This window comes from Solea senegalensis, linkage group LG16 (assembly GCF_019176455.1).
Source record: "Solea senegalensis isolate Sse05_10M linkage group LG16, IFAPA_SoseM_1, whole genome shotgun sequence".
Taxonomy (NCBI): domain Eukaryota; kingdom Metazoa; phylum Chordata; class Actinopteri; order Pleuronectiformes; family Soleidae; genus Solea; species Solea senegalensis.
This window is the reverse complement of record NC_058036.1, coordinates 18,673,547-18,697,141: the sequence shown is the minus strand read 5'-3', so window position 1 is coordinate 18,697,141 and position 23,595 is coordinate 18,673,547. Positions and strand designations below refer to the sequence as shown.

The window sequence follows — 23,595 nt, the reverse complement described above, 5'->3', positions numbered from 1 at the left end:
AAGCACATACCATGCCAGATCTGTATATTTTTAATTCCATCCTCCCTCCTCCAGCTCCTCCTCCTCTCTTCCCCGTGTTTGTCTGGAGTTATTGTTTCAATCTTGCTGCATCAGGGGGCCCCTGAAGGTTATAAATTAAACATAAATGCAAATGCGCTGAGCCATTGCCCTCCTCCACCTCCCTCTCTCCCCCTCCTCACGCAGGCATACACACACACACACACACACTCTCTCTCTCTCCCATCCTCGCCATTCAAACAGATCAGTGTGTCTGCGAATTAATAGGAGAACAGTGGGCTTTTTTAATGAGTGAGAGAAGGGGAAATTAGAGTTGCAAAGCCATAGCGTGGCACACCCAGAGCCGCAGCCGAGGCAACGGCTTGAAAAGCCGAGCGCCATCATAGAATATGCTAATGCCCGAGGTCCCCTCACTGTCGGCGTCAGTGTTGCTCTAGATGAGATCGGAGTCGAGGCTTTGATCTAGAACACTGATGGGAGCCCGAGTAGTCATTTGCAAAAAAAGTGCTGAGAGCAGGCAAGGAAGGGTTGTGGATGAGGCTTGTTCTAATCAGAAGAAGGTGTACATAACCAGTGACGCTGACACCCAACACACAGGAATCCTTGATCATTTAAAGAGTAATATCCTTGTCTGTGCTCCCTCTACACACACACACACACACACACACACACACACACACACACGTCGGAGGATGTTACTCAGGTTGTCCTATAGATAAATAGCCATCTGTTCCTGTTGATGCTATAGGCGGGGCCTATGGCGTGTTGAATGGTGAACACCGCAGAGACTTTTTGAGTTTGTAGTTGTAGCATTTATTCTCTTGCCATATGGGCCCCATAAAGGCAAATGGCAGGGAAAGGTTTCTGGGGATGTCACTTTGGTTTTATTTGTCTCCAGTGAGTGAGCATCCATTAAGAAATATTGAACCCAGCCTCCTGCTGTTGTCTAATAATTTATAATTTTTTTTTTATTTCACGTGACATGGGTGAAAAATGATATTCACTATTTAAGATCTGTAAGTGTTGCCTGGCATATACTGTTTATATATATTTTCAAGCTCTAACTTGTACTAACACTGTATCTCCAGCAGGGGTCTTACCATTGTCATGGACATGGCCTCACAGTGAGTTATCCTCCACTATACATCAACTATAGAGGGGAAGAATGAATTGTACCTCCTTGATTTGGATTTGTGACCTGAAGCAGCAGTTAAGTGTAAAAAAAAAATCATCATCAATCATATGGCCCATTATTACCTCTGCCCCCTGTCAGCATCAGCATCATCTTCCTCACATATGTTCCCACTGCCTTCATGCATGCGTCATTATCATTATGATGGCCATCCTCAGCAGAACTCTCATCCCAAAAATCCTTCTTCCCCCCCTCCCCTTTCCTTCCACCCCTCTTTCATCCGCAGCTCCCTCTGTTGATCAAATGCATCTGATCTCATCAAAGCGGACCCTCTGCTCATTCAAGTCCCCACAGACTCCCCGGCTGCTTTACTAAGCACTATTTTAAATTCATGTTTGAATGCCACTGATGGGGCGAGCATAGCTTGTAGACTTTGGTTTTGTGTGGTCCTACACCGCAACCACACACCCCCACCACCAACACCCACCACCCCCACAAATCACATTGTCATTATCGCTTTAAACAAGTTTGTCCCTGACAAAATAAACCCAAGAGAGAGGAAGTTAAAGAATGTAGACTTTTAAGACCCTAATGAAGAATAGCTATAATATTTATAGGTTATTACATTCTGATATGGAGACATAAAGTGAACTAATCATACTGTGAATGTCATTTTCAATCTGCTATCACACCAAACACTTCTGAAGAACAGTTTATAGGTTGAGATATGGCCAGTATAGCTTCCTTCTTGGCCGAAAGGGAACATAAATTCCCTTTCAATCTGAAAAGGAGTGACTGGCAGTGGACGGAGGAAGTGGATGAACTCTGTGCTTACAGATATTACCACATTATAGCTGCCATAAAGTGTGATTATAATCTTATTCCGATGGCAACATTATTGCGCACAGTGTGTGGATGAGTGTCCAACTCCTGTCAGAGCTGTAGAGAACTGGCTTGAGCAGAGGGACAGAGCTGCTGCTGGCAGGAGGGAAAATCAGATCTGGATAATTGCGCAGAAGCTCGCTGGGGTAAAGTTATCGCGCCTTGGTGCGTTTATTTGAGGGATCTTTGCGGAGCAGAGGAGCAGTGTCTGTGCGTGATTAACCAAAATGTACGATATTATCGGTTATTTTGTTGTTTATATGTGAAATTCACGTTGGGAGTCGCCATAATGAGTCGTCCTCTGACCGTATGACATGGAACTATCAGACGAAATCTTGATATTATCGTAAAATAATGGAAAAGCAGGTCAAGTCAAACCACTGCTATGTTATTGTGTCGTTTTTATTGTAACATAAACCCACAAAGCGTTCCAAAGAACCACCAAAACAACACGCAGCGTGCGTAATGGCTCGCTGCTCCAGTCCGGATTTTCCATGCGAGGCGCGTCGGAGCCCCGGAGGTGGATAAGCTGGTAGAGCCCGCTCTCTCTCATGCCATGCTGGGCCACAAGGGCTCCGGGAGACGCTGCTACATATTACGGAGAACCGGGATGGAGGAGAGGCGGAGGGAGGAAGAAAAAAGTTTCGTTTAAACCTGCCAGAGAAACTCTCAACATGAAGCCTCACTGACGCACCATTCTACCACCGCCACAGCAGCAGCAGCAGCGCTACAACAAAGCTTGCCTTTTCCACTGAATACATTTTTTTCCCACCTCCCAGCTTGTGTTTTCTTCCTCTCGTGTGTTATTTTCTGTGAGCGCGGCTGGTCGGAGCTTGCTGTCACTGCGCGCTGAGATGTTGGAGTGACCATGGCTGCGCAAGTGGCATCGGCTCCGACCAGAACTAATAACAAAAATAAGAAATTACCCAGCGGTTTGGGTCCGGAGCTCAACTCGGGGAAATCCGGAGGAGGTGGAGGAGGAGGAGGAGGGACCGTGCAGCGAATTGGACCGATGCTGGGAGCCGGAGATGGGACTCTGAATAATGTAGACCATCACCGCCGAAACGAGCTCAACATGGTCCATTCAACTTCCACGACTCACGGCGCGCCGGACGGCCACGACAAGGATGGAAATAACCTCACGTCTTCCTCGGCGTCGACTAATTCAACCACTTCCTCGATGGAAACGGGTTTGATCGCGAACCACAAGCTGAAGTGTGTGGGGAGCGGAGATCCCCCTCAGTCTCAGCCGCTGCCTCAGCAGCAGCAGCCGCTGCAATTCGGCCAGTTTACGCCACATCAGCAGCGGCAGATCCAAAGTAACAACACTGTCAACAACAACGGCCAGGGGCCCCGTGGAGACAGAGGCATGGATCACCAACACCACGGCGGCAAAGAGAACCTGCTGGGGGAGCCACAGCAGCAGCACATGTCAGGTAAAGGTGAGGGGGAGCTCACCTGTAAACCTGCGGAGAGGATGACGACCTCCAGGTACGAACAGTCTAACTTAGGGCCAAACAGTAACAACTCTGAGTTTAACAACAACTATTACACCCCAAGGCCCTGTTATGATCAACATGGCGGACAGCAGCAGCAAAGCAGCGGGATGGGGATAACGCACTCCTCGGCGCACAACAGCATGGAGAATTCCCACGACGCAGGTTTCCACAACAGCCAGTACAACCACCAGTACCCGGCGTACCGGGCGAGCTACGGCGGCGGGGCCTACGGGATGATGGGCCCCACTGGATGCCGCCAACCTGGGAACATGATGATGGGCAGCAACTCAAACACAGGCCACGGCAAAGCTCCTCTGGGACCTGGTTCTAGTGGCTTTCAGCGGTTCCCGGGGCAAACTCAGCAGCAGCAACAGCAGCAGCAGCAGCAGCATCACCCCTCGGGTTCCACACCGACCCTCAACCAGCTGCTGACGTCCCCCAGCCCCATGATGCGGGGCTATGGTGGTGCCTATCAAGACTTTAGTGGCCCCACATCGCAGCAGCAGCAGCAGCAGCAGGCTGGCATGAGCCTGGGCAAGGACGTGGGGCCCCAGTATGGACCCGCATCTGCTCACGGCTGGGGAGGACAGCAGAGGAACCACCCGCATTCTATGAGCCCGGGTAACGGAGGACAAGGCCTCGGCAGGACGCAGGTGAGCTTTGGGAACTTGGTGTGCTCATCCGTGACCTTAAGGTCCTGTGCACACTGGTTCCACACTCACATTACATACCAGAGGCTGCTGCGCGTGTGTGTGTGTGTGATAAAAATGCTTGGACGATTGCTAGTGAATTATACATAAATAACATGGATGAATATTATTTTTATGAACGTGTCAGATATGAAACATTTAACAAGAAATGGAAGTTTGTTTGTTTATTTGCTTTAATGGTTGACCTATAATTACTACTTAATATAGCAATAGTTAATAATCCTTTCATTCATTATTATGGTGTTTTTTGATGTTGTTTTAGTTGTACATGAATAAAATAACAGCGTTCATGTTCGATGTGTTCGCCTCTGCCGACGTGGTGTTGGACACGTTGCGAAACGCCCTGTTCCGAGAACGCGTTGTGTTCAAGGCGCACGTCGCAGGGAGAAAAAAACAACAACAACCTATAGAAAATGTTAACACATGTTCTCGTGCGCAGTATGATATAGTTGTGATATCTCGTGATTATTTATTTGATCGTGTCGGGTAATCACAGAGATCACCGGCCGTGCCCTCGCTGTCGAGCAGCTCTGTTGTCGGGCTGGAGCGCGTCTGTCTGCGCGCCTCGTTTATTCCCATGCAGCCGCTCTGTTCTGAATTTGAATAGTGGAGGTAAACTGGCTCAGAGCTCTCCGCTCTTCTGGCTCACAGTTGACACCCAGTCTGCCATCTGATTGGCTCCCTGTGGCCCCGCTGGGCAGATTGTACTAAGGGGAAAAAAAAAGAGGAGGATTCTTCTTTGGCCATGGAGCTGATGTGGTGATGCTGCATTCACGTCTTATGGGAATCCTCCCCACTTGGAGGCCGTCCAACACAGTAATTGAAGTTTTATGAAGGTCTAGGCTGCCCCGAATATATTTTTTTTCCCACACACTGATCTGACATTCAAAACACTCCCAATGTCAAACAGCAGAGAAAAGCAGATGATCTTAAAAATTGGTGTCCAGTTTCTTATTAGAGGCCAATTCACAGCATATTTATATAGATTGTCGAGCACTTTATAATTTATGTAGGATTTGGCATCTATGTAAACGCGTAATTATGAGTGTTTTGCCTCACATTCGCCTCAATTAATGTGTTTTACAAGTGTGTGTTCTTTCAGGAGCAAAACTAAATATTTTAATGTCTTTGTTGTGATTTCAAGTTTTAGTTTTTTCTCATGTTTTTGTACATACGTTGAGCTTCCACTTGATGCTAATTGAACGTTTAGAAACATTAAGCACATACTTCACTTCTTCACGTCTTGCATAACAAATTCCCTGATGCTGGCTTACATTTGAGCACTGTTGCACCTTGGGGTGAGTGCCTTGCTCGAGGGCACCAAGTGGAGGAATGGAAGCAAGTGTTCCTAATTATTCAACCATTTATGTCTCTGTTTTGGGGGGCTCTGTATTCTAGGGTCCCTGGGTATCCGTGAGCCTCTGTAGCCGCGGGAGTGTGTGTAGCTGCCAGTGCAGAGCTCTGAACTGAAAAGTGCCATTATTCTGCTGCTGCTGCTGCTGCTGTTGTTGTTGTTGTTGTTGTTTTTTAATGCGTCTGAAATATGCACACTGCTGCATGGCACATCTGGATGACTGTGGGGCCTTTAAGGTGGTTGAGCGTAGCTACTGTCTGCCTCTCGCAAAGACAGAGGCAGTTCATTAACCTACATTGTTCCAATCAAAGGCAATTTGCGTTGAACGCCGAGAGAAACGAGGCGAAGGCTCCAGCGTGGGAGGTTTTGCTGTGGTATTGATTGTAGCAAATTATGAGGCGGGCACGGGAAATATAAGATAATCCCACAATTAAAATGACGATTATCGATCTGTGTGTATCGGGTAGCAGACACGGGCCAAAACACAGTGATATTAAAGCTGTTTATATTCAGCTGTAGTGCTAATTCCATCATACAATACAAACCTTGCATTTTTTTTTACATTTCATGCTGTAAATGTTAGTCTAGTTTTTATTTTTCAATTTTTCAGTGTTCCACTTTAGGAGTAAGTGCATATGCTGGTGTGTTTTTTTCTCTACCCCCCCCCCAATCTTCTTGACTCTACCAACATTTCAGCAGTAGTATATTCACGCTACAAAAGCTCTATGTTTAATTCATATTTGGAGCAGCGGTACTGCTCTCCTGTGCACTGACAGGCTGTGTGAGGAAAGCGAGCGGTGTAGTGCATAATGCTGCCTCCAAATTGGCCCCGTGATACGACTGCGCTTCACTTCAGAGTGCGTTTGGTCGGAGCACGCCTCTGTCACCTGTTGGCACAGTTTCCCCCCTCTTTCAAATTCAATTTCCCCTCCCCGCCGCTTCTCTTCAGGGAGCTGTGAGCCAACAAGTGCACCTCATTTACAAAATACACCCCCAATTCTCACTTATCTGTCCACTCACCAAAAATGAAGACAGAGCACCACCACAAAAACCTCTGTCTGTGTGTGTGTGTGTGTGTGTGTGTGTGTGTGTATAAACAGCATGTTACATGAGGCGTGTTTGATGTTTTCTGCTGTGTCACCACAACGGCATTGTCCCACATTCTCAAATTACTCTGCTCTGTTTGATCGAGGGAACAACAGAACAATATTCAGTGTTTAGTTTGTGACCTTGTGCCTGTGAGACTTTGTTTGACCGCACTTATATGAAATAGTCTTGGATGAAACCATAACAGATCTGAGCTGAAACAGTCCAATTCACAACGTGTGTGTTTGCATAAACATCTCATAGATTTACATGTTCTGACCCTTTATTATATTTCCCAGGAATAATATTTTACTATATGTGTATATATATATAGTTATTGAATAATTGCCCTAGTTTGCATGAACATAAATCATTTGAGTGTTAGTAATATATTCATTTGTCAACTCCCTTTTTTCTCTCGGTGTGTTTGTCCTTCCTCACTCATGTAGCAGCGTGAGCAAACCGTAATGACTTATTAAAGTTCATATTTTAAATTAAACAGTATTTTTCTGCCCGTAACGAGGACTCATCTCTCACGCGCTAATCAGAACACACACGGAGAACAATAAAAGTGATTAGCAGATAATAATTAGGGACTGGCAAGTTTGAAATAACGCGTTTTGTTGCTCAGATAATTACAGCAGCGACTCGTTTTTTTGAAAACCTGACCTAATAAAACAAACACAAAAAAAACAAATGAATGGGTTGCTACAGTCTCTACTAATTTGACAATATTAGACTCCCGTGTTTTGTCTTTTTGTTTTTAAGGAGCGAAGAATCAAAGCCTCGGTAGCTGTGCACACACATCAAAGACGACGAGCCCCCGTTCCATCCTTCGGTAACGGGCTTACCTTGAAATGATCCCCACTCGCGGTGCTCTCCAGTGCATACTGTTTACATTTCTCTCTTATGAATTATTAGTGTGATACGAACAAAGACTTTATAATGGGAGCTATGCATCAATGTCACATTGTATTATGCGGCTATCTCGGCGAGCCTTGTGCATAGTGATGGGCCCGACTGAGGCTGCCGGAATCTAATTTATGGTACATGTTCTGCATCGGATGGATGGATGGATGGACGGATGGACGGACTGCTGGCCCACAGGGTCTGGACAGGAAGTGGGCTTTTGCAGATATATGTGTGTGTGTGTTATTGTTTTAAGTGTGTGTGCTTTTTTTCCCCTCTCTGTCACTGTGTTTGTGCCTCTGTCAGCACTAATCAGTCCAACGTCAACCCCGTCCTCTCACAGTTTTTCTCTCACTCTTTCTCTGCCCTCCCCTCCCTCCCCTCCCTCCCCTTCCATCATTTGCTTATGTTGTTTTGTTTACATCTCGGTCTTGGCCAGGCCAGTGCAGTGCTGATTAGCAACACTAGAGCAGAATTCTAATTTGCTCTGTTGCTTCCGATAAGGACCCCGTACAGCGTTTTTCATCTTCCTCGCATGAAACGCCGAGTGTGTGTAGGTAATTGGCAGACTGAGGTTATTCCTGGTCTGCATGTTGGTTCCATTTCATTCTGATTTTTGAGGGAGGAGGAGGAAAAAAAAACACAACAACAACTGTCCAGTCGATTCAGCGTGCATAAGATGGTGTTATTAATAAAAATAATTGTAGTTATTCTAGCCTGCCTCCACTGTGCCCTCATAACATCCCCTGAAGTCAAAGGCTGATGTGTGTAAATGCCCCGAGGAGAGGATTTAATTACTGCATGCAGGCGCTGATTCAGTGTCAGCTGTTTCTCACGTTTGTCTCATGCCAACTGTCAGTGAGAGGAAGGGAGCAGGCGAAGAAGAAAAAAAAGTGAAACCAAAGCAATATTGGGGGAAGCAAGTGAATCGCCCCAAAAATGGGAGAATTTGACTTTGTCCTTTTGAATTATAATTGATTTAATTTGACATTTTTATTCCATCCCTCGTAAGCTTGTGTCAGCAGTCGCTGCTGCTACCACGTCCAACGACTATTACGTTTCCACTCCTCTTTCGTTTCCATCAAGAAACGAGGGCACAATTAAAAAGTAATGTCACAGCAAACATGTTGCAATCACTGCCAGGCATCTTCTCGTTTTGTGCACAGCTACATGCAAAACGAGACACTTAATCTAATTTAATAGGCGCATATATTGTTATTGTTATTATTATTGAACAAGCAGCATATACAGGTAATTTTTCATGAAGCCTGAGCACTAAAATAAAAAGCCTTCCAGTTTTTATTAGAGCGTAATGTCATAACAAAGTCCACCCAGACATAATAGCTTTATTTGGCATATATATTGTATTATATATAGCTTTTATTATTTATTCAATAAATGTACTTCCATTGATATTAACTGATTGAAAAGTGTAAAATCAAAATGATCTTACTTAGGTGCAATTTTGTGATGATTTTACTTGTTACTTCTATTCATGTAGGTCATAATGTACATAAAATGGAATAGAACTTTATTGTCCAGCCAGAGCAGGACATTTTCTTGGGTCTCATCATCAGACATATGCAGTACATAATAAAAAATGAGATAAAAACTACACTATTAGTGCATTCATACCCATAACAGCCATAATATCCAGCCTATACGCTGTCATGTTTAAATGGAGCGTCACAGTCAACACGTCAGGGACAAAAGAACATTGTTATTCAATAACTATACAGTACATGAAAGAAGGCCAGAGGTGTATACTGTAAATGTAGGTGATATTTGAAGTGAGTCACATGGAAGACTGCTGACTTCTCAGGAATGGCCCTGGCCGAGTTCACAGAGAGAGGGAGTGGGAGGGGGAGAGAGAGGGGAAGGGATTCAGTATCTGTCCTCTGGCAAACCTCTCCCCTCCTTCCTCCTCCTGGATCTCGTCCCACTTCAGCCTTGTGAATGATGGGAGGAAGAAAAGGAAGTATTTATGAGATGTTGTTTTGGCATGTGTCGGGTTTCCTCGCTTTAATAGTGTGTGTGTGTGTGTGTGTGTGTGTGTGTGTGTGTGTGTGTGTGTGAGGCAGTGTGCCACAGCTTATGACGGTGGGTCCTGTGGTGGTGCCCCCAACCCCCCTCCCCCCCACCCCACACCGCCGCCACCACCCTGACCTTCACATATGCTAATTAGCCACGTGGAGCTACTGAAGAGAGGGACCTCCTCCTCCTCATCCCAGAGGAGTGAGGGAGTGATCTTTCTTGCTTACTTCCTTGATTTCTTGTTTTCTTTCTTTCTTGCTTGCTTACTTCCTTGCTTCCTTACTTCTTCCTTGCTTCCTTCCTTCCTTACTTCTTCCTCCCTTCCTTTCTTGCTTACTGCCTTCCTTGCGTCCTCACTTACTTCTTCCTTGCTTCCTTCCTTCTTTGCTTCCTGGCTTCCTTACTTACTTCTACCTTGCTTCCTTACTTACTTCTTCCTCCCTTCTTTGCTTCCTTGCTTACTGCCTTCCTTGTTTCCTTCCTTACTGCTAACTTCTTCCTTGTTTCCTTCCTTACATCCTTGCTTCTTTACTTACTTATGTCCTTGCTTCTATACTCCTTCTTTCCTTCCTTCCTTCCTTGCTTCCTTGCTTACTTCCTTACTTACTTCCTTACTTCTTCCTTCCTTCCTTGCTTTGTTCCTTCTTTGCTTCCTTGCTTCCTTACTTACTTCTTCCTTGCTTCCTTCCTTCTTTGCCTCCTTACTTACTTCTTCCTCCCTTATTTGCTTCCTTGCTTACTGCCTTCTTTGTTTGCTTCCTTACTTACTTCCTTGCTTCCTTTCTTCCTTCCTTACTTCCTTGCTTCGTTTCTTTCTTCCTTCCTTGCTTACTTCCTTACTTCTTCCTACCTTCCTTGCTTCCTTCCTTCCTTCCCTCTTATATACTTACTAAGCAGATGGCTCTCTGTACTTCTTTTGAAGCGGTCTTCTTCTTCTTGTGTGTGTGTGTGTGTGTGTGTGTGTGTGTGTTGTCTCTGGTCTCTTTTCTTTTATCTGCGTCTCTGTCTCTGGCTGTCAGTCGCTGGCTCGCTCTCCCAAGGGATCAGCAGCCCATTCAGCGGTATTTAGACAGCCAGCATATCTTATCAAATATTTATATACTACAGAACAAATCTGCAACCCATGTCATGCCCACACTGCTGCTGCCGCCTTCTTCTTCTTCTTCTTCTTCTTCTCGTTCTTCTTCTTCTTCTCCTTCTTCTCCTTCTTCTTCTTCTTCTTCCCTCGCATGCTCTCTGGTCAGCAGCAGAGGAAATGGGAAACATGAGGGGTCAGTCCCTCCAAAAAAACAAACAATTTTGTGATTGCAGCGATTCATTCCGGTTCAGAACGAACAGCGTGACGTCCAAGCAGACTCTGCAGAGCTTCCCTCATCCCCTCATCCCCTCTTTCCTCTTTCACAAGCTGAGCTTTACAAAATTGTAGAGGAGAGGATCATTTGCAGATCATCCTGGGAGTTGTTATGCCTCCGTGCTGGCAGCAGCCAAAGGCATTGTGTTTTTGGGTTGTCAGTGCATCTGTCCCTATTCTCATGAAAGTGACATCGCGGGAACCCCGGGAGGGAATTTGCCCCAAATTGCTTTCTTTTACTCTCAAGGATAAACTGCTTGGGAAGTCGTCGACAGTCGAAGGTGGTCATGACCTCACAAACATTATCCTTTATATCCAGACGTCATTGTAATATTCTGCAAAAAAACACTTTTCTCAATCATCACTCAACTCAATCACAAGTGACAGGAGGGTGAAGATTATAACTTGACTGAAGCACAACAGTGAGAGGATTTTATTTTATTTATTTTATTAAATCAAAGACGACCACATAATGGAGAGCATGAAAACATTTTCAGACACCAATCTCAACAAAAAATATTTTTTTAATATCATAATATTCAAAGATATTTCTGTAGTGGTTTATTCTCGATAAACGATAAAAATATCCGAGTTGTTACTTTTACCAGTTTGTAAGAAAGTCATCACCACGTGTCGCGTATAAGCCTGAACAGACAGAGTTTTCCAGACCCCGTTCACACTTTTGTTTGGATTAAATTAATCCTAATCAGCGATGTTATGGTGGGACCATTAGTGTTTGCACATGGACAGAGCTCTCTCTCTCTCTCTCTCTGCTGCACACAGTTTTCTCTCTATGACTTTATCTGTCAGTCTGTTGCCTTTGTTTCTCAGTCTGATTTACTGTTCCTGCCTCACACACACACACACACACACACACACACACACACAGGTGTGTGTCTTCTCTGTTGACCGGTAAACCATGAGTTTCCTCAGCCCGTATGTGTGTGTTTGTGTGAGTGCTGAGAATGCTGTTGATTTACAGACACCGGTCACAGCAGGACACTTGTGGTCACTCTTGGCTTTAGACAAAATTTTATCACAGCAATTGAGGAGACAACTTGACACCACATCCTCCTCCACCTCCTCCTCCTCCTCCTCCATAGACACTCGTGTGCATATTTTGACACTGCTTTCTGGAGAAACTCTATGTGGGATATTTGATGTTAGCAATTTAGCACGTAGCGCGTCGCAGTGGGTGTGGCCTGTGGATATCTCGTCTCGGTATTTCTCTCATTACCCGCCGCTAACATGGCCACAGGTGTGCTCTGCATTCCAGCCTCTCCTCTTGACACAAACCGGATGAACTGGATTAGATCGGCGACAACACAGTGAAGTGAACTTTATTTCAAGTGTTTGCGAGAGAAACTGTTTGGAGTTCGTCTCCCGCGTGTTCCTAGTGCAAGCGCACACGTGTTTCTCCACTCGATGAACATCCGTATCTACTGCTGGCTAAACATTCAAAGGTTACTGTAATGTCAGATACGTGCCAGAGGGGGCGAGTGGAATACCACATTTACATAATCCATAAACAACTGTCCCATTCTTTTTTTTTACAAATATACTGCCAGGCTGATCGCCACATCGCTTGAATCTGAATTTGGGGGTTGCGGGGGAAACACCAACAGCAACGGTGTGTGACTGATGGATGGTGTTGCCAAGGAAAATGGCTGGTTGTCTCATCTCGACATCACTTGCCAGGACAAATTATAATGCTTGAGCCTGCAAACGTTCCTCTGCTGTACCCGAAAGGAAGAGACGGGCAGCGTGGATCGATGACATGCTGAGCCGTTGCTGAGTAAGGGTGAGAAAATAAAGCCGTAAGCTGGGAAAATCTCTCTTAAATCAGTTAAATTAGAGACCGTGTGAAGTTTGAAGGAGAGATTGAGCTCATGTGTTCTTTTCTAAACTAAACTCTGAGCAGATTTCTGGGAGATTTTATTGTTACTTTTAATTTTCTAAAGTGATGAGTCTAATATTTCGTTTTCTTTTGGGAATTACTAACAGATATAAATACAACCACGTACTGTATTGTGTTAATTAATTGTTGTATGGTTAGTTAAGGTGGCAGAACATGTTGCCATACACTCCGTCACCCGCTGGGCCTGCATGGAGTCTGCGTTGTCACCCAGAGTGATGGTTTTGATAATTATGTGTACATAAGCACGAGAAGAGTCTCCCAGTGTGTTTTGAAAAAAATACAGTTCGTATTTACAGCCTGATTTAACTTGCGAGACTGCGCTTTAAGCATTGTTTTTGAGGGATACGTTGTTTTCACTCGCAAAAAAACCCCGCTTATTTTAATTAGCGTGTCTTTGGAAATTCCCCGTGTGTGTGTGTGTTGTGGTTCATGTTGGACACTGCAGACTCCCACAGCTCCCAGACGTTCCTCAACTTCTTCTTTTTTAACGCATTGGCCACATTCCAAAAGGCAGAGTCATGCGTGGAAAAATCCACATTCTCCATCTCTCTCTCCACGCTTTGTTTTGTCCTTTTTTTTGTTTCGAAATCTTTTTTTTTTTCCTTTTTTCTCTCTGTCTTTTGGATGCGAGTTGTGGGTGACCTTGGCTGGTGACTACAGTGCCTACTCATTAAGTAGTAAAGATGAATGGTTCCATTATAGCAGGGGAAAAAACCGAGCAGGGCCAATTAGAGGTAATTAACAGCGGAGAGGGCGAGGCACTCTGGAGGGCACCATGACCTGCACTCTGAAGGGGGCAGAGGGGAGTAGGGCGTGTGTGTGTGTGTGTGTGTGTGTGGAGGAGATTTAGATATATATGGAACAGCATGTGTACATGGACCTCCTCTACAGTGTGTGTTGATGTAATGCAGAGGTGTGTGTGGTTGTGTGTTTATTGGATATGAATCTTAAGGCTTTCAGGTTGTGTTTGTAGATGTTTATGGGATATATATATGTGCCTTATTCCCATTACTGGCTTATTCGATGTCTTGTGAATTGTCAAATCCAACCATTAAAATGCATTTTGATGATATCTCCAGTTAAGGCTGAGTAATAATTCAGTAACAACATATATATTGAGATATCTTCAATACAACAAATGGTATAATGGAGATACAATTGCTATTAAATATTTTGCCCCAAAATTGAAGGTGAATTTTCACTCATTCACTTTTTAAAAAATGTAATTATCAGACATTGTATCGTGGTAATTGTCAATATCAACTGATTTGAACGTTTTTGGCTATATCGCTAGTGAGAAATGTGCATTTTATTTTCATTTAATGTACATTATAAGGGCAAAGCTGGACGTGTGTGTACTCTCAGGCATGGATGGGGCTCTTTTAGGGCTTTTTTAGAGGGGACAGAGGTCAACAGCTGGCAATGCCTCTCTGGATGGTAACGTCACTCCCTCCTCTTGCAGCTCCCTGCTGTGAACCAGGGGCAGTTTTTCTCTGCAAATGAAAGACCACAAAATGCCAATCCAATAAACCATCAGCACTAATGAAGATTTTTTGTTTTGTTAATTTTTTTTTTCTGTGTTTGTGTGTGTGTGTGTGCTGATCTGCAGTGTTTTAGCATCTCTGCATCAAGGAGAAATTCAAGGTTGTTCACTAAGAGATCCTCTTACTCTTTCTCTTCTCTGTCGCTGCACTTGATTTATTCACCCCGCCTACCTTCTCCCCTTTTTATCAGTTCCTGGGTGAAATTGTCACAGGCGTAATCCTGCAGGTGCCAATAGCTGGTTGACTTACACATGTACATGCATGCAGAGGTGTGTGTGTGTGCATGTGTTACCTCTTTAGGACCATTTGTGTGTGTTTATAGGTCACATATTCAGGCTTTAAAAACATGTGGGTCTTGTGTTGTTGTTGAGTCAAAGTTATGATTCATTTTATGTCTCATTTTCAGTCGCGTTATAAAGAAGCAATAATTGTGCAGAAGTCACAAAATGGAGCGTTTTTCTTTAGTTTTTGTTGATTGAAAAACGAGCCAAGTGAACTTTGAACTGTGCCGTGTTTCCAAATTTCACAAATTCAATTACTTTTTGCTCAGGTGTGTGTGTATAGTTGGTGAAAATGATCTTTTAAGGATATATTGCACGTTCTTATACTCTCTGTATATACTGTACATTTAAACATAATAATGGGGAAAAAAGCAGCTGAAATGCTTTGTGTTCTAAGGATTAAGTTAAGGGCTAAGGTTTGGATTGGGGTTAAGTTAAGGTTAGAGTTAATGCTTTCTTTTTGCTGTCTCATGAATGGAGGAATACCATTGAGTGTGTGTGTGTGTGTGTGTAATGGTATTGGCAGCAGGGCGTCGTAACAGTAGCTAACACCAGGTCCTCTCTCCAGCGTGGAAATCTTGGCAAGTCAATAAGACATTTTCAATACATCAGGAAACAAGGCAGTGTTGTCACTTTACAGACATGTTAGAACCGGCAGTTAGTCGGAGAGCGAGCGAGTATTTGTCAAGGCTGGAGAGTTTTTTTTAAGGTATTTTGCAAAGTGCTGGCAGAGTGCTGCTTTCAGGGCTCCTGAAATTGCAATGCCTGGTAAATGGACGGTTTGAGGAGTATACAATGTATTAGAAGTCAATTGTGCATGGGAGGGCCTATTTTCCATATCGCTAACCGAACAAGTATGTCTGTGTGTGTGTGTGTGTGTGTGGCTGTCTTTGTGGTGAAGGAACACGCACACACATTCAAGTTATCCGTGCTTCTGCTCCATCTATTCCCCTGTTGCTTCAGAATCTTCTGGCTCCAACTTGCGCAGGTTTATCTGTATGGTGGAGTCGGGGTGGAGGGGTGGGGTGCTTGTCAAAGGGGGGGGTTTTACACTGTGAGGGCTGTGGTCTACATCAGAAACCATTACCCATAATGGCCTCTTTCCCCACACCCTTGCATATCCATTCCCTTTTCCTATTCTGACATTTATTTTATGACGGCGTATATATCAAATATTTAAATAAACAGAATCGGGGCTTCGGCTGAGGTTTGCCTGGGGAGTGGGAGTGGGTGGAGGGGTGGGGGTTGGGGGGGCGGTCTTGCAGCGGAGAGGGGAAAAGGCGATGGATGATGACATTCATTTCCGAAACAAGCAAAGAAAAAAGGCGGGAGAGAACGGGGAGAAAAATGCTTCACTTGGCTCCAGTCAAATCGGGCAGAGACGGGCGGCGTACTTTCTTTTTTTTTTGCTTTTTTTTTTGCTTACCCCTGGCAGCAGCGGTGACAAACGGTTGTGTATGCACATGCATGTATGCGTGTAAGTGTTTATGTGGGTGCGTGCATTGTCGCAGCGCTCATCCGTCAGTGTTTCCCGGGGACGCAGGAGGACGTGGGAGAGGGCCCTTGTGGCTCGTAAAAAAGCAGCCCCGCCATACTGAAGCAATATCAATTGTGCGGCAACCGTCAAAGTAATGCAAGGCTGGGAAGAAGAAGAAGAAGAAAAAAAAGAAGAAAAAAAACCCACAATAAAGAAAAAAATAGAGGGTTTAACTCAGCGATGAGAGTAGGGTGAAAAAGAAAGGACAGAGGGAGGGAAATGAAGGTGAGGAGACGGAAGATTTATCTCAGGTTTCCTCAGGAGGGGAAGATGGAGAGAAGGCAGGCTAAAAGTGTGAAGGGGGGGGGAGAAAAAGGTGTGTGTGTACAGTGTATGTGGAGAGACAGAGTGGTCCTGGGGTGCAGGCGACCAGTCTTGAGCTGGCTGGCGTCGGTGGGAGGCCCATTACTGTCAGGCTAATCTTAAAATAATTAATTGCGAAGTCGACGCTTTTTAAAGAGTATTGTAATTGAATCCTAAATTAGGCTTGGGAAAGGGGACGCGTCCTGCTTTGCTGCAAGTCTGTTCCCATTCTCTAGTGAAACACACACACATACATCAGTGGGTCGTGAGCACAGACGGGCAGAAGGGGGGGGGGAGAAAGACAACAGGCGAAGGAAATGCTAATGAAATGCATATTTGGGGAGAAAGGGGCCATCTATAATTTAGCTGTGCTCTTTGAATGTGAATGATGTGTGTGCAAGCGCTGTGATTTATTTTTGTTGTGCAGAGGGATAATTCTGTCAGAGTAGGCTTTTATTCTTGTAAACAAATGTGGGGAAAAGAGCAGAATAAAAGTGGAGTAATAAAGTAAACAGAATGGTTTGAATATATTTAGCTGCTGGCATGAATAATTTGTGTAGGGGACAGAGGAGTTTGATGAAAGAGAGATGGCAGATATGAGAGCAGTGATGTTGCCTGATGAAATGCTGGGGTAGCCTTAGATTCACAGTTTTGTGCCACTTGTTTTTATATTTGCGCGCATTTCTCCGCGTTAATTAGCGCTTTAGTTTCTCTCCCTTTCTCACACCCACACGAGTAGGTGGAGCACAGCCTTCACACATGCACAACATGCACTAACCCCTCAAATCCTCCAAAGTCCTCTTTGTAGAAGCCTCCGCACTGAAGATCTGTTTAAAAGAGAAGCTCAATGTGCTTTCACTTACACACACACACACAGTTTGCCCACATGGCTTCTCCTGGATGACCCCTGCAAAACTAAAGGCTATAGAAGTTTCTGGATCAAAGCTCAGAGGGAGAAAAAAAAAAGGTCTGCCCTCCATAAACGTCGGCTCTGCTACATATCTCTGGCAGGAAGAAAGATGGCACAGGGTGTGAGGTCAGGAAGACAAATCTGCAAGGCAATAACGATACGACCAAGTCAACAGATGCCTTTTTATAAAGGCTAAGTAGTAGTAAAATGTGGGCTAATGTGCTTTAATTCAGCCGGTACTCGGCGACATAAACAAATGTCATTGCGGTGGAGTTGTTGTAGCGTTAGACATGTGGTCTTTTGGTTTGTGTATTTATGATATTGAACTGTTTTCTGTTACAGAGTATGATTTGTTTCACTTACTCCGCGTCTACTTCTAAACACAGAGATTACTGCAGAGGGCAACCGTTAAATATTAACAAATGTCTGTCGCTGTCAAGCGAATCAGCTCCACATGCCTTGTTTCTCAGCGTAGCCGCGTTTAGATCTTGGCGACACGAAGAAGGACTTCCTCTGCATACGCACAAACACTCCCCTCCTCAGTCAGGTCTGATAGTATTGCCCGATCGATGATGGACTCGACTTACAGATAGCGATCCATCGTTTAGTTTCACAGAGGCCAAAAACGAAGCCAGAACAGCAACAACACAAGCAAACATGTCCACAACATGCCGCACAGTGCCTCAATCTCATCTCCACAAACACTCAGGAACTCGTCTAACCGCTCTGCCAACACGTTGGCCCGCGCTGCCGTTCACTGTGATGCACTGGGCTGTGTATTTCACGCTCGGCTTTACAGTCGTCTGTATTAAAAAAAATAAATAAATAAAAAATTCCTTGTCAGAGTTGAAATACAATGAAATTCTTTTGCTCTGGCAGAAGGATCTGGCTGCATCTGTATGACAAATCAAACGTTCCTCATGCTGTTTTCCAAATGTTTGAAACCTATTCAAGTCCTATTTGGCCCAGATCTGACAGCTATAAACTTGGCTCAGAACATCCCATTTTCTGCCGGCTGACTGGGATGAATAACAGCGGAGAGGCCAATATTGTGGTCTAGCTGAGCACGGCTGACTCCTCTGTCTCTGTGATCCCTCTATCAATAAGGAACACAGGCCTGTCAGAAGGCCTGCCAACTGTCTGGCTGTCCACGCAGCCTGCTCTCTACACAACATCTGGACACAGATGGTATACAATGATTACACACACACACACACATTTGCACACGCAAAAAAATAAACTTACGACATGTTTCTCTCATATTGGTGGACATTCACAGACATGCTGTGCATTATAGTTGTTATAGTGGTGTGTTTGCGTATTGTTTGCTCCGGTTGTGTTCAGGATTACTTTTACAAGCAACCGCCGCGTGTGAAACACACACACACACACACACACACACACAGAGATGTAATGCATTCCCGAGCCCCTCATCATAACCTTAACCTAAATCCCTAAAACTGAGTCTGAACCCCTCCCCTTTATAGTCCAGCCAAAAATCCCAGTACAGACAGACACACACACACACACACCTCCTTTCACAGATTTTAACACGCAATGATGTCTGTGTGTTAAAGCCAATGGATCCTGCGGCTTCTCCAGGGAAATATGTGCGTCCCTTTAATATGTCTGGCCTTTAATAAAAACCCGAACATGAAAGGTCGGTCAAGGTTCAGTGTGTAAAACAACTCATGATCAGGCTACTTATTCTGGCCACACCGTGCCTTGTTTCAGTATAGATTTTTGTCTGCTCGCTGCTAGAATTCCGTTGAATTTAATAGCAATATGATTTATGTTGTTTCTTTTTTGTCGGGGGGAGCAAAAACAAACGAGGCTAATGAAGGCTCCCGAGATGAAACTGTTAAAAGCAAAATAATAATTGAAGGATATTGATACCACGCTGATGTGTGTCATTTCCAGTGTGATCATATCCAAATCTAATTAAGGCTCTTGGATTACAAATATCCGTCAGTTTTCCTCAGTCATGTGTTATTCATATGGTCTGGCACTCCCAGTTCACCATAAACATAGCTGCCCGGGGGGGCTTAGCAATAATAAGAGTGAAAGGTGGAGTTCAGTGTGAGTCAGGGCGTGTGTGTGTATGTGTGTGTGTGCGCAGTCAAACCATGCATCAGGGCTCCCACAAGCCTGGAGCCGCTCATTGATCGACCTGGCTCTGCTCCACCCCCCACTTCAAGTTCCCAACCAGCTTCAGTGATTGATTCCCAGTCCATGGCTCAGGAGATGGGAGGCTTGTCCTGAGCCTGGGGCCTCACCGATGTCGAGCTGCAGAGGCTGCGGGAGGTGGGACGCCCATTTCCTGGACCTTTTAACCCGGGTCGAGGAGCCCATTTCTGAGGAAGCCTTCACAGCAAGGTGGAAGGAGTGGAGGCTCACATGCATTATAGTGGAAAATTAAGGCCATGCCTGCTGCTGCTGCTACTGCAGTGACTGCAGTGTGAGTGGAACTTTTATGGTTACAGGAGGTGGAAAGGTTAAGAGATATTGGTGCAAGGGGGGGAGATTGGAGGGAAAGAACAGTACAATAACATGCTATTACACAATCTGTCATAGCCACACACACACAGACACACACACTGTTCTATTAAACTGAAGACATTTTCAGGCTCCAGTGACAACATCTAACCTGCTGCGTTTGCATCCACACGGGTACGTCGGCGCCGTACATCAGCGCGGCGCCCCCTCTCGTGTCACCTTATGATGGCCGAGCAAAGAGGGGAGGTGGGGGGGGTGTGGGGTGAAAAAAAAATATGAAAATCAATTTTTTTTCTAATTAACTTTGTAAATTTCCCGCTGAGCTATCAGACTGTTGTGTCGTGCCGAGTCCGATAATGAAATCAATTTGGTTTAAATTGTTTCAGGTGACTTTTAATGAGTATCTAATATCCGCCTGAGGAAGGAAGGTCAAGATATCTGTTTGTTATTTGTCTTTTTCTTTTTTTTCTTTTTTTTAAAAGTGATGGATCACCCGCGGGAGAAATATGGATGATTCCATCCTGGAGGACTGGGCACTGCTCCAAAACAAACAGCATGGATGTAAATCCTTGTTTTTTTTAGTGGGGAGTCTCTGTAACTGCACCACGGGTGTGACCTATTTCTGACAGCGTTCTTTTTATAGATGCCGAACATTTGCTGTTTATTAATTACTTATTGGTTGGTTAGTTATTAAGATTTTTTTCCAAGGAGAAAAGGTGAAAAAGAGCTTAGTAACTGGGTGTGGAACTTATTATGGAGTTACTTTTTAGATGAAGCTTTCAAATTCATAATTTAATCTCCTCCCCTTCCTTCAATGGGCAGCCTCCCAGCCTGAGTAGCTTGTTAAGCTTTGCCTTACAGGGAAGACTAATGGATGGCAGAGAAAGGCCCCTCAGGACCTTTTAGCATCGTTTCTGTTGGTCTGGCTCGCTTAGTATTCACTTATGTATTTTCACCCTACTCTGAGCACAATATCATGAATAACCATTGCTAATTCATAAACACACTTGGTGATACGGGACCTTGTTCATAATTATCCGAGCTGTAGAAACACAATTCTTCCCCAATACCATTCCATTAGCAAAGGTGGTGATTTCCTTGAATAACAGCAGTCTATAGCCTGCATATTTAATGCAACCATTCTGGCTTTGCTCCGGGAGACATGAGAAGCAAAGGGCCAGCACATTTACTCAAATAGCCTGTTCTCTCTCTTTGGGGCAAATGGAGTTATTGTTATTTTCTCCCCCTCCTGCCCATTTTTTTTTTTTTCCCTCTCTCTTTCATTTGGTTGTGTAACAGCATCTCTCTACATGGGGTTCTGTGGGCCGCGGGAAGTTGGAGAGAGGAGTGCATTCCTCTCGTTCCACCACGGTCCTTAGATGAAATGGTCTCCTCTGTTCCGGGGTCACGACAGGCAGGAAACACACAGGACGGAGAGACAAGAGAAGACCGGGAATGTTGCAAGGCTTGCACTCCTCCTCCACATTAGTGACAGATTCTATGAAACTGACAAGCGACGAGGTGATATTAAACCCTGCTGTTTTGTCATGTGACTTAAAAGCACGTGCTGTGAACTTGTAACTAATGAACGACCTTTCATGTATCAGCGTCTGCGTTCTACCTCGTTACGCAGAGGAAATGCGTAAATTTGACTTAGCAAAATTACTCTGTCTCTGTTCTTCCGCACGTTTCCTCCGCCAGACAATTGCATTTTATTTGTTTTCATTCTCTAATGGCGTGTCGTCAGCATGTCAGGTAAATCTAGTTTTGTCACTGAGTTTTTTTTTTTTTTTTCCCATCTTCTTCTTTTGCTCTCAGTCTCAGCAAAGGAAAAGGGCTTTGGTGACCCCGCGACCCCAATCTCACTCGAGACAGATGAAGCAGCCTCTATCCTTCTCCCTTCTCCCTCCTCCTCGCCTTCTCCTCTCATCTCTCCCATCCCCCAGCCCCCTCTCTTAATGACGCCGGCCGTGATGAACCGTACGCGCGGCAACTTTTCCCCCCGATACACATGGGAGGAGGTTTGGAAGGCGGACGTGCGTGCATGTGCTTCTCGGGTGCCCCGGTGTTTGTATGCGTGTTCTCGCCGGGTGTAAATATTGGTGTCAAACGCAGAGGGCAGCGCCGATCAGCGGCTCCAAGGACGACGCAGGAGAGACCAATTATGTGCATTGCGCCAAGCACAAAAGCATGCTGGTCGTCCGCATAACAGCAGCCTGTTATCTCGAGCTTCTCTCTGTCGTCCTTTCTCCTGCACCTCACAGCATTATCAAACATACACCCCCCCATCTCGTCTGTGGTGGCTGTCACTGCTCTGCAAAGCTCAGATGAATTCATATAGGTAGCCAGTCTTCGTTCCTCGCTGCCTGTATCATGGAGGGAAAGCAGTGGTACTCTTCACACTGTCATTCGTTATGAGATTTTTATTTTTATTTTTTTCCTTTAACTCAAAAGGCATGCACACTGGGATGTGAGATGCGATTGTGTACCGAGATATAAATCACAGAATTTGGTCCAATCACAAGGGAACACTGCAGCTACTGTTACTTCACTGCACACTTAACAACAACAAGTTCAATTTTTAGCATCAGAGAAATTGATTTTGTTTTTTAAAAGTCTCGGTCTCGGCAGAACTTGTGTTTGATCTGAAGTCTTTACTGTTGCGTTAGAGTGCTAGCAGTGAAATGAAGTAATGAGCTGATAAAAAAGAGTGATCCTATTCCTCACCAAGGCCAGGCAAGGAGGAGTTAACGGCACACAGCTCCCCTCCTCTCTTCTCCCCTGCTCTCCTCTCCTCTCCTCTCCTCTCTGCTTGATGACATCAGTATTGTCTCTGCATCCATGAAATTAATTTTTCTAATCTTAGTCAGCAGGAGCGGGGGAATTTGCACACATTAATATGGAACTCGATCTGTACTCGCCCACAGCTGCAGTCTCTCTTCTCCTCTTTCTCCTCCTCCTCCTCCTCTCTTCTATTCTCTTTTTACCCACTTTTTTCCCTCCCCTCCTTGCTTGAAACAGTAGGCCTTAAATGCACAGGGTTTCAAGCCTGAAATGCAGAGCTTTGTTCGGGAGGCCCAGGCGTCGCTGGGCCTCATCGTGTAATAGGAAAAGGAGAGTGCTGCATGGTACAAATAAATAACATAAAAGACGAGGCAGAGCAGTAGCAGCTCTGGCTGCAGCATGTCGATTCTCCTGAGACGGACACGCGTGTGCGTGTGCGCACCGGCACAGAGGATAAAGTGGATCCGTTGACAATAATTATCCTTATTTGTTTCTCCTCACAAATACACACACGGGCTCAAATGGTTTCATCGCGCACTGGGATCCCGCCGTAGTCCATCCATGCAAAAGAGAGAGAGACAATTGTCAATACACACAAAAAAAGAGGCGTCTGGGGCCTAATTTTCATACTCAATCCGCTTTGATGCGTCTTTGTAAGTAGATTTTTTTTTGTGTGTGTGTTTTTTTTTTCTGAAGCATTTTCACATGGAAGTAATTTGTGATATGGCGAGCGCTAAATAGGTCTTCACACCTTATAGCAGACAGACGTGCGTCCCGTTATTTCTCGCACTTCTCACTGAAGACTGGCGAGTATCTGAGCAGCAAATACGGCGAGGTGTGGAGCACT

The 23,595-nt window shown here is 44.9% G+C and overlaps 1 protein-coding gene across 3 annotated transcripts in view; it reads left to right on the top strand.

Moving 5' to 3' along the window:
• The first annotated feature begins 1,798 nt into the window (after nt 1–1,798).
• The window catches only part of LOC122782700 (AT-rich interactive domain-containing protein 1B-like), a 120,392-nt gene continuing 98,595 nt past the window's right edge, over nt 1,799–23,595 (top strand). For 2 of the 3 annotated variants that reach the window (XM_044047164.1, XM_044047163.1), the window contains exon 1: nt 1,799–4,184. In XM_044047164.1, the coding sequence (XP_043903099.1) occupies nt 2,901–4,184 (1,284 nt within the window). In that variant the 5' untranslated portion in view covers nt 1,799–2,900. The remainder of the gene's footprint in view (nt 4,185–23,595) is intronic. The other variant, XM_044047165.1, reaches the window with a different exon arrangement.